Source organism: Lagopus muta, chromosome 3 (genome assembly GCF_023343835.1).
Source record: "Lagopus muta isolate bLagMut1 chromosome 3, bLagMut1 primary, whole genome shotgun sequence".
Classification (NCBI taxonomy): Eukaryota; Metazoa; Chordata; class Aves; order Galliformes; family Phasianidae; genus Lagopus; species Lagopus muta.
This window is the reverse complement of record NC_064435.1, coordinates 21,623,059-21,635,076: the sequence shown is the minus strand read 5'-3', so window position 1 is coordinate 21,635,076 and position 12,018 is coordinate 21,623,059. Positions and strand designations below refer to the sequence as shown.

Genomic DNA, 12,018 nt, shown 5'->3' with positions numbered 1-12,018 from the left:
TTGAATAGAACTTCTGATGCTGCCATCAACTGAATTGATCAATGATGCGTTTTTAAGAGTGTTCCAGCAGCAATTCGTTTGAAGTGTTCTTGTATACTCAAACATTAGAATAGGACTTTGAAATTTGCCAGCAGGGGTAGCCTATGTTATGGATGTGTGTTTTGCTGTTCCTAAGGAAAATCTGCTCAAATTCTGTTGTGCTGAAAACATTTGAAACACATTGACAATAATAAGTCAGAAATGCATGTGGAAACTTGCTTTAATACTGTAGATAAATTCAGTTAATGCTGCATGCATATTGAACCATGTTCCAACTCAGGACATTTTCTTCTGACTATTTGAGGATTGTCTGCCTTGTGGTCTTGAATGTTGTTGTACTGGTAGTGAAAGGAGGAAACTGATACATTTCACTGCAGATCCATTCAAAAGAAGGATCTGAATGTGACATATATCAGTGATCGTTATGAGGGACTGGGGCTTGAAAATAGGCTTTTGGTTTGTAAGGGAAAGAGAAGGGTTAGTGTAAATGAAAATGAAAACAATTATGGTATGAAAAAGAACAAGAAGGCTGGGTGCAGAGGAAAACTGAAATTTAGTTGTGTGGAGTTGCTGAGGTTGATGATCTAAAGCTGAAATACTGTAATATTTTAAATAAAATTTGAAGCTTAGAGGTTTGAAAAATAGAAAAAATTCAGGCAGAGAACTGTGGCTCTTGTTGGATGATAAAGTTGGAGAGTAGCTGTGGTTGACAAGGGCCTCTGGAGCCATCTGGTCCAACCACTACTCAAGCAGGGATACCTAGAACTGTGTGCCTGGGTTCACATCCAGGCACCTGAAAATTTCAAAGAAGACACCTCTTAGCAACCTGTGCCAGTGCTCTGGACCAACACAGCACAGAATTCAAGAGGGAGCCTCTTATGCTCCAGTTTGTGCTCATTGTCTCTTGTCCTGGCACCACTGAAAAGAACCTGTCTCTGTCCTATGTATATCTTTCCTTTGAGTATTTATGGACATTGATTAGGTCTCTCTGAGCCTTCTTTTCTCCAATTTGAGCAGTTCCAGCTCTTCCAACTTAGAGAGGTGTTCCAGGCGCTTTATCATCTTGGTGGCCCTGTGTTGAACTCTCTCCTGTAAATCCAGATCTTTCTTGTACTGGAGGGCCCATAACAGGGTCCAGTAGCTCAGGTGCAGCTTCACCAGTGCTGAGTAGAACAGAAGGGTCACCTCCCCCTTCCTTCTGGTAATACTTCTCCTAATGCAACCCAGGGTACCATTGGCCTTCATGTCAAGGGCACACTGCTGATGTTCAGCTTGATGTCCACTATGTCCTTTTCTGCACAGCTGGGTGCCCTTAGCATGTGCTGTTGCTTGGGTTTGTTCTTCCACAGCTGTAGGACTTCTCATTGCTGGAGTTTGTGAGGCTTCTGTCAGCCCATTTCTCTAGTGTTTGGAGGTCCCTCTGTGAGTGGATCTTGGGTGATTTAGCTTGTGTAGGTGAGCATAATTTGTTGGAGAGGGAGTTGATCCTACAGTACTGTACTAGGATAAAAATGGGAGAACTGAACAATCATAGAATCACAGGATGGCCTGGGTTGAGAAGGACCACAATGATGACCTAATTTCAACCCCCCTGCAGTGGGCAAGGTCATCAGCCACTAGACCAGGCTGTCTAGAGCCAACACCTTGGATGTGTAGTACTGAAGTAGATGTATTTATCCATACTTGATTGAGAAGTTTGAGTACACTATAGTTATTACCAAACAGTAATAGGAGAAAATTGCCCCCAGTTGGAATAAAAGATTGTGTGTGCTTAGACTTACCTGTTATTTTTGTTATAGACTTATCTGCTGTTTTTGTGATTCTTCTCTTGGGTATTAAAGAGATGAAAGTGCTCATTATCTTTGCAAGATATGGGGATGCGCTGTGCTATTGCAGCTCTTCATCTTTCCATGTGTGTATTGAGTGAGCATTCTGTGCAGGGAACCCCACAGTCCTTTTGGTCCTTCAACCTAGCCTAGTCCCATTATTGGGATGTCTTCCTTGCTGATACCCTTTCGTATTCTGTCAAGGAAACTAGGTGTACTTGAAATTCATATTTCAACATGCAACATGAACACCTGTGCAATAGGGCTTGGGGGATCGTTTCATTGTGCAGCTGTTTTAACGGATAGTGTGATGATGAATAACTGCACTGTAGGCAATGATATATTGTAACTGGTTCCTGTGAAGCCATATGCCATATTCACAGATGAGTATCAAGTTTGCTTTATAGAGATGGAGAGATTTTGTTAATTTGGAATATGTGTTTGGACACAGAATTTCTTGCAACACCAGTTGTGTGAGCAGAAGTTAAAATGAGCAGCAAAGAGAAGTGAAAATTAAATAATGTAAAATTATAATGTGTAAATGAGGGAGACCAACTTTGTTAATTTGAAATATTTTTTATTGTTTTAAGAATGGTAACCTTTTCCGTGGAGAACTAGTTTTCTGTGAATGCATTTTAAAAATCATTTATGTTGGCTTGTCCTTTTTGTCTTGAAAAACATTAATACTCCTTTTTGACTGCAGACCCACAAATCTAATTAAATTTCTGAGATGTATTGGCGTGAGTCACACATTGACCTTTTGTTTTTGCTTTTTGCATAGTAGCTTAAATATCAAATGTCTTCTGCTGAATAAAATGAAAATGTTTCTTTCATAGTTTACTGTTGTCAGACAATGAGCATCTTCATCTTTCTGTGGATATCTTCACTTATGTAACACTTTAATTGTTCTGCAATTTGTACTTAACCCAGAGGCTCTTGCCTTTTTCCTGTATTGTTTCATCTGTGATATTTCAAATTATTTGCTCTCCCTTGTCATTAAAATAGAGCTATCTCTTACCTCTTGCCCTGGTTCTGGTGCTTTAATGTAACGACTGCCTGTTTGTAGCTCATCCTTAACTAACTCATGCACCTGCTTGTAATTTTATTGGAATAGAGATAGCATTTAAATGATTGGTATTTCTAAATAATTGATTAGTAACCCCAAATTGTCTTGTGCATTACCCCCAAGTAATCAGAGCATACTGGAATAATTAATTCTGTTAGTTCACAGAATCGCAGAACTGTAGAGGTTGGAAGGGACCTCCAGAGATGGAGTCAAACTATTCTTTCCCACTATTCTCTCCAGAGATCGAGTCTAATTATTCTTTATAATAATTGTTTCAGCTCTTGAAAATTGTTGTAGCATTGTTCTTCAACTGAAATTTTCTTACATGTAGAAGTTGATTGTTTCTCTCCCTCCTGCCACATTCTCTTGCCCATTAGTTTTCCACTAGAATTGTTTCAATTTACTGTTAGACAAGACAGCTGGACAGAGAATAGAAGCTTGGGAAGTTTGTCTGGTAGATGGAGATGAATGCCTTGAACAAGTATGTTCTCTAAAGTTGAACTTGAAGCTTTCATATATTGCAGTAGCAGTTCGTGTCCAGTGAACCCAGCATCTCAGCAGTAAAGGGAAACTGGTGTTGTTGTTTTCCTTTTCCCCCCCTTGATTTATGGTAGTCTCTAAGCATATTCTGGCCTAGTAGAAGCCAGAGATTTGAGTTTAGGAAAGATGTTGTTCTGGGTGCAGGAATAAGAGACAACCTTTATTTTACTGTTCTGCCATTCTCACCCAGTACTTCTGGTTACTTGAAGCTCTGCAGACGGTTGTCTTGTGCAAAGTAAGTGATATCTCTTTAAAGTACAAAAGTACTGTGCTTTGAATGACTGTTTTAGTACTATATCCATGGTATAGCTCTGGTATTAGATTTTCAAATAGAAGATGTTGGGATTAGGTACAGTTTACTTTTAAAAGGAGGTGTGGGATAGCTTTCAGACTAGAATTTGGTGCATAGGATTTTAATTTCTGCAGATATTAATACCTCTTCCAGTTACATGCAAGTTTTTGTTCATACTTCGTTAGTGTAACATATGTGTAGTAGATCATGAGACAGTTTTTTTAATATGTACTGTCAAGTGCAACTATTTCAATGTCAACATTTTCAGCTATTAACATAGTAAGTGTTACAAATGGATTTTGTGGGAGTCATTTTACTGCCTTTCTTTAGTACAATGCATATCTTGTGAAAAAAGTTCAGCTTGACAGCACAACCACTGAATAGCTGTTGAACATGTTGGGGACCACATTAGTTGTTTCTATACCTATTTGTATAGCAACTTATACGAAGTAAAATTGCATGGAAAATGTTTGTTACTTGAAAGCATGTATGTTACTATATTTGACATTCCTCGTGATGGCTCCTGATGGAAGGACAGCAGGATTGATTTTTTTTTTTTTTTTTTTTTTTTTAAAGGTTGTTGCATTCTCTAAGTCAGCGCTGAAGCTGTTAACAACAGGACAAGGGTAAATGGTTTTAAGTTGAGGGAGGGAAGATTTAGGTTGGATGTCAGGGGAAGCTCTTTACTATGGCAGTGGTGAGGTGCTGGAACAGGCTGCCCAGAGAGGCTGTGGATGCCCCTTCCCTGGAGGTGTTCAAGGCCAGGTTGGATGGGGCCCTGAGCAGCCTGGTCTAGCATTAAATGGGGAGGTTGGTGGTCCTGCATGTGGCAGGGGGTTGGAGATTCATGATCCTTGAGGTCCCTTCCATCCCTGGCCATTCTGTGATTGTGTGATTCAGTTGTTATTAGCCAGATAACTCCATTTCCTGCAAGCTTCTTTTTTTCTTCTTACATTATTAATTCCATAAGTGCTGCGTTCATAATTAATGATATTGTCATCATAGCTGTGAGTTTGGAGTGACTTCTTTAGCTTATAGCAGGTAGAATGTGGGTGAGGAAATGAATTTTAATATCTACAATATTTAATGATGCAAGGAACGTCTGCAGCTGTGTTCTTGAATTACTTAAGTTAATTTGTGCATTTTCTTGGTTGATTCAACCAGATGAAAATTTATAGTATTGCCAGAAGGGATGGTGATGTACTCCTTCCCTCTCCTTTTAGTTCCACCACTTGTATTTATGTAGCCACAGACAGAGTGGAATCAGGGACCTTACCTGACTGAAAACTAATACAGAAAAAGAATAAGGTAGGCGAAGAATACGAAGAGACTGACTTTCTACTCAGTTCCAGGCTTAGTCAGAGGTATCATAAGTATATTAACCCTTTAAAAGAAAGGATAGTGAATTTCTGAAGATGAAATTTGATTTGAACATGGAAACGGATGCAGTTGTGCAGTACAGTCCATTTATATAAAACTGTGAAGCAGAATTGTTCAAATGTGATCTCACCTAACGGGTAGCTAGTAATGGTGAAGTAAGTGTTCCACCATGACTCTGGCTCTGTTGTGGTGGGGGTGTCCCTGCAATTCTTCTCTTGATAACGGAATAATAGCAAGAGTATTGATTCTCTCGTTGTATACATTAAGACAAAGAAATTTCTTAATAGTGAGATAAACAGTTTATAGCTGTATTTCTTAACGTTTTTAACAAATGTTGGTTTTTTTTTTTAATGCTTTTGTTAAAAACAACAAAACATTTTGGGTTGTTTGCAAGGCAAAGACAAATAATGTTGCTTCAGTGTTAGTGTGTGATGATTATTTAAAGATGTAGCAGAATTTCAACAGTTTCCACAAAAGTTCTCTATCACAGCTGTCCTCAGGTTTGTATGAAACCTGTTGTGATGGTTTGTCTGAGTTAATCGGTAGTCTGTTTTCCTGCAACATCCTCACTAGCTTAACGTTACCTGATACTGTTGGCAAATAGGAAGGGGACAACTGATAATGCTCCTTGAGAATTCACATGCATTTTAACCATAGAATCATAGAATCATAGAATTTTAGGTGTTTAGAATTTTAGTAAAAAGAATTTTAGATGTTTAGAGAATCATTAAGAATGTAATATGAATTGCTCAGAGCACGTTAGAGTAAATTTCATGCTGCAGTAAAAAAATAATTCTTTTGTACAAGATTTTGTCATTTCTTGAATTTGAGGCTAGGTACAGTTTGAGAAAGTTTTCCTTTTTTAATTTGTCTTGCTTCAATATCAGAAGTTCTTCTACCTTGTTTTGCTTTAAGGAATGTATAAACTTGCTGGTTGTGATTATACTGTTTGCTGTCATTAGTTTGGTCGCGTGAAGAATGGGTAAAATACTGGAAAGAGGTTGAAAGACTACCATGCTGAAGTTTGACTTATGTAATGTAAGGGAGACTTTCTTAAAGAGTAACCTTTAAGAAAATGGGGAGAGAAACGGGAAGGGTGAAAGTGTGAGAACTTGTGAGTTGAGATGAAGACAGCTCACTGGTGCAAGCAGAGCAGAACAAGGAATTCATTTGCAACTTGTCATTGGCAGGCAGATGTTCAAGGCACTTCTGGATAAGCAGGACTCATCATGCATATAAGTACTTCTTGAGAAGAGAAAAGCCATCACTCTTCCTGTCTCCCACTCCTTCCTCCTCCTTCAATGTAGATTTTACACAAAATCATTTGGCACAGGATATCCCTTTGGTCAATTTGGGTCAGCTGTTTGGCTGTGTAAGAGGAAGAGCAAGAGGAACTTCAAGTCATGGCTTAAGAGGACTGCATGGAGTTGATGTGGACTACATGGACCAACATAACCACATACTCAGCTTCCAGACTTTTTCTCTTTTGGCACGCATTCCACCATTTGTTTTGTGCTTGCCAAACAGTCTAGGCTAAACTACTTCAGCCATGCTTGATACTGGTTCTTTTTTTTTCTTTTTTTTTTTCTTTTTTTTTTTCTTTTTTTTTTTCTTTTTTTTTAAGGAGAGTTGGAGGGAAGCGCTTGCTTTGTCCTTATGAGATGTATTCAAGCATTACAGAGGATTCTGATGCGTGTTTTTTTGTTTTCTCCTGTACTGTCAGTGTCTATGTAATTTGGACACCTGTTCATTCTAGTGTGAAGACTAACAGTGCTGAAGCTATTATTCTTAGAATTAGCCGTTAGAATGGGTCCTCTGAGTTTGAAAACAAGTAAATAGAAATTGAATGTGCTTGTGTCTGTTTGATAGAGTGCTCAGTATCTTTTTCCCTAGGGGAACTACACTGCATCATGCACAGTGTATGGAACTGTGAAAGAGTTAATACCATTCTAGAGTCTCATAAGAATAATGATGAAGCTAGCCAGGCTAAGTTAATTGTGCAGTGCACATTTGGATCAGGAATCTTTGCAAAAATACCTCTGTTCTGTATGTTATTCTTTTCCACAGAAAATTGTGTTTGGCTTATTGGTTTATGGATGATATGTGCTTTTTGCAAAATTTAGAAAAACCTGTATCTTACAATACTTGAAACAAAAGATGTTTTCAACCTTTATTTTTGGTGCTGTGATGTGTCTACATCTTCCTTGCTATAGCTTTTGCAGATGAATTCATTTTTTAATTTTCATTTTTTAAATTGAAAGCTATAAGGTAATAATATGTCAGTATTTAGTAGGATTTAATTTGCAGCTTCAGAATGTGCCTATTAAAAGAAGTCTTCAGTACCACATGCTTTCAAGACAATTTCTGGTGTAGTTGCAAATGTACCACAATAAAATTTTTGCAAAAACCCTTAATATTTTGAAGAGGAAAATCTTTCTGAAACAAACAAGTATTTGGAAGCTTAAGTAGACATTTTTAATTACTAAGCATATATTCTATGACTGTACACAAAATATTTCTGAATAATATATGGAGTCTTGTACTAGACAATTTGCATGCTCTAGTTTTGAGTACAATAAATGAACAACTAAGCATGGGTGATTTGAAATTTGACTTAGTTCTTGTATTAAAAGGTGCAGAAGATGAAGCAGGCTCAGTAATGCAATATCCTGCACAATATGTTACTCAAGATCCTTATCTGCATCAAGATGATGATCAGCAACAAGGATGGGTTTCTTGGGCCTGGTCTTTTGTTCCTGCCATTGTGAGCTATGATGATGAGGAGAATGAATCTAGTGGAATCGATGATGGAACACCACTGCATCAGCAGAAATCTCAGTCTCTCAAGGATCCTATTATTTCGATTGGATTTTACTGTTCAAAGGCAACGGTGACTTTTAAGGTGAGGATTTTAAGAGTTTGTAGAGGGTGCGTAAAGCTTTTGTGACTGTTTATCTACTGTTTGATTTGAGACTGGGGATATTACATTGATGAATAACAACAGGCGAAAAGGGAGTGTTGTAAGTTAATTTCACATAATACTTCGTTAACTTCAGTGAAAGGTGGTTTTGCTATTTGAAGTAGAATTCAGGTGCAAGCACTAAAAGAAAAGGAAGCCTGTTAATACACTTGGATGAATGCTTTGTGGGGAAAATCTTAAAAGGCTTTCTGTGAAAGTTTATTGTGGTATTCTACCCGTCTAATGCTTGTATTATTATGGAAGGGCTCTATCTTGATAGAGCATGAGAATGAGCGTTAGGGGAGTTTGTGTGCAAATACAAATTTAAATTGATAATGTTGTTTTTTCCCCTTGAATAAAAAAAATAGTTTTTGGGCTTCTCTATAGATCTTTCATGAATTTGCAGAAAGGAGTAGAGTTGGAACAAGGTGCTGAAATGTACTGATAGAAATAAAAAAAAATTAAGGTTCTGATTTGGCAAAATCAGCATGCTGAAGTATATGCAAGCTATTCTAGATGTACAAGTGTAGTAGCAAGTGGCTCTTGGTTTAACAGTTAACTGTGTTAAGTGAAGACCAGAACTCTTCTGAATGGGAAATAATACTGCTTCCACCAGCAGAGGAATTTAAGGTTCATTACTATGACTTTTGAGATGTTTGGATGAAGTGCAGTACTTCAGTAACACTTGTTTAATGTTAATGCCCTTAGTATCAATGGCACCTTCCCTCCCCTTTGCCTGTTTGGCTTGCCATTTGTGTCAGAGACAGTGGTTTCAGTGGTTGTGCGGCTCCTTGTTTTTGTTTGGTGCTGTAGCAGAGCATTTAGCATCTCGGTAGTGGGCAGAGAGAATGAGACAAATGATTTTGAGAGCTGTGGGTATTTTGTAGGGGATGTTTGTATCTTTGGTTTCCTGTCAAACTTGATTGCAAAATTTAAGGGCATGAAGCATGAACAAACATGTTCTTTTGTGAATCTGTTTCAGCCATCGTTTAAAAAAAAAAAAAGCTAAATAAATTATGGAGACTTTCCTTCTGCCTTTAATTAAATCTCTGGGACACCACTAAAAAAAACTTTGAGTTCTCATTATTGTGGTTCAGCATGTTCTTTCTTTTGTGCTTTGTCATACACTATTAATTTGGTGCACCCTTTCCTCATGTGAGAAAGCTTGTTAAAATAGTAATAACTTTTCTTGAACAGAATTTGCTGGATAAGGCCTTCATAGAATCAGAATGGCCTGGGTTGAAAAGGACTGTAATGATCATCTAGTTTCCATCCCCTGCTATGTGCAGGGTTGCCAACCATTAGCTTTCCTAGTGTTTCTTTGGCAAGCTTGTGCGTTTTGCAGTAAGAAGTGATAAAAACTACTTAGAATATAACATCTTAAACTATAAATTTTAAATGTGAAGTCTAAGGCTAATATGGTGACATTTAGGAGGAAAACAGAATTCATTGTTCTGCTTACATCCAAAGAATGTATGGAATTAATTTGTGGTTCATATTTTGGTTAAAAAATAAGGTCAGGTTTCTGCATTAGCATTCTGAGCAGTTGATATCATTTCAGCTAAAAATCATGCCAAATTAAATGTTGCGTTTTCTAATAACAGTGAAAATGATTCTTGTAATGTCTGAATTCTTGTAATCAATTAATTGCTTTTCCTCTACAGTAATTGCACACAGCTGAAGGGTGATTAGTGACTTTAAAAATCCAATTTTCTTGAACATTTGGATTACAAGATTTTACTTTGAAACAGCAACCATGTATGCAGTCCTGATGATTATAGTGAGAGCTTGTGGATTTCTAGTATAAAAAATAGAATTATAACTATTTAAGCTGCTCAACATAAACAGTTTATTTTCTTTAAGTGCAAAAATACTCTGGAATGTTTTGTATCTCTTCTTCTTTTGTCTTAGCTCCAGATTATATGCTTTTTAAACAGAGTGTATATGAACTAGCTTTTTTAATGTTTATATCAAATCATGCAAGAAATATGAACGTGTATTTTTTCTGAATTGCCATTTAAAAAAAAAAAAAAACAGCAAAATAAATGATTGCAGTTCAAAGTGTTTCCTTAATATCAATCTGTTTAATTTTTTTTTTGTGGGAAGAATAAATAATTCATACTTATGGATTTTTACAGCAATTTACAAACTAATTTGAAACCACAGTGATCTAGCAGTGTATCTGTTTCATCTTTCACATAGTTTCTCTTTACAGAAGTTGTAATTTGCTTATCTAGTGGATGTAAAACTTCTTGTTATGGCATACTTCAACCAGAAGTTGAATATGAGAAGTTCTGATATGGATAATGTGGCACAGCTGTTGAACTGCACCTGTTTCCTGCTTGTTAATAAATTGTCTATAGTTGAATTCATCTTCATCAGTTCTGTGTATTAATGACATTGTCTGTTTAATGCTAATATTGAATATATATGGTGTTTATCCTATTGTTTCATAGCTCACTGAAATGCAAGCTGAAAGTAGTTATTATAGCCCTCAGAAAGTAAAATCCAAAGAAGTTTTGTGCTGGGAACAAGAAGGAACCACAATTGAGGTAATATTCCAATAATTTTTTATTCATTACTGTACTGTACTATTTACTGTAGTCTATAGTTTGAGACATAACATTTTTTGAAATTACTTGACTCATTTTCATATTCTGCTGCTGTTTGTGTAATAATTACATATAAAAGAGTAAGGGATTAACCTGGCATCCGATCACCGTAACACTAGAATTTTAGAGAAATTATAAATATCATATTTGTTTAACTCAACTATTCATTAGAGCACTAAAGATATGAAAGTCAAACATTTCCATTTGTTTTTTTCTATTTGTTATGGACGGCAATTCTTCAAAATATCACACTTTTTCCCTCACTAGGTCCTTATGAAAGGTGAACTTTTCTTTGATTGCCAAATAGGTTTTGTTGGCTGCCAAGCTATGTGCCTTAAAGGAATTATGGGGATTAAAGACTTCGAAGAGAACATGAATAGGAATGATGAAGTGAGTATACTGAAGTATTAGTTGACTTACTGAGCAAAGCAGTGCTGGTATGCTTTATTAAAATATTTGATTGCAAGAATTGGAAAAGCTGGTGTTATCAATTGTCATTTAAGTTTTTTGGATGTGTCTATAACCGAACAGAGCTCAATGTGTTTTCCTTTCAGTTGAAAAGACTAGAATCTAGGAGTGAAAAGTTGCAGAATGAAAGATTTTTTTTTTTTTTTGAGAATCCCACTTCCCCCTTTTTTTTCCCCCCCCACTCATGATGTATTTTTGCTTAGTTAGATCTTGTATAGCAAATTGTAACACAGTTAAATTTTTTTTTGAAAGTACAGAATTCAATAGAAGTTCAGTGTAATTATGTGTACTAAGTAATAGAGATAATAACAAAAATAGTGAAGAAGTATATTGCCTCATTTTTCAGTTGTCAAGTGAAATGGAGTAAGATGCTCTGCTGGCCTTGTTACAGGCGAGGAAGAACTGGTTGGGGATTTGAGAGTGGATGGCAGCTTTGCCTGCAGGAAATAAGAGGCTGATGTTTAAAACTGTGAGAAGAGTGAGCAAGTTAAATAGTAGGATGGTATCACTTGGCTTCAGAAGAGCATATTTGGGCCGGATTCTGTGGAATGCTGTTTTAACAGGATAAGAGCCTTAAACCTGGTTGAGCTTCAGAAACAGCTTTCTGGTCAAGAGACTTGTTCTGATGTGCAAAAAACATAATTATGGCTGAAGTGCAATATAGATGAACAAAAGTTCCTGACTGCACTGAAATATGAAGTGAAACATATTTTTGCATAATGGAAAAAATTGCTGGAGATTAACTCCATTTTCTGCTAGTGGACTGTGCTACTGTGGAAAAACTGAGTGATATGCAGAATACATTGACTTTATCAAAGCCTTTTAATACAGCTTGT

General features: G+C 36.7%; 1 protein-coding gene across 6 annotated transcripts in view; it reads left to right on the top strand.

Annotated features, from left to right (window-relative positions):
* VPS13B (vacuolar protein sorting 13 homolog B) overlaps positions 1–12,018 on the top strand; it is a 418,623-nt gene that overhangs the window by 44,766 nt on the left and 361,839 nt on the right. For all 6 annotated transcript variants that reach the window (XM_048940337.1, XM_048940340.1, XM_048940338.1 and 3 more), the window contains 3 exons: positions 7,777–8,045; positions 10,559–10,654; positions 10,982–11,104. In XM_048940337.1, the coding sequence (XP_048796294.1) occupies positions 7,777–8,045; positions 10,559–10,654; positions 10,982–11,104 (488 nt within the window). The remainder of the gene's footprint in view (positions 1–7,776; positions 8,046–10,558; positions 10,655–10,981; positions 11,105–12,018) is intronic.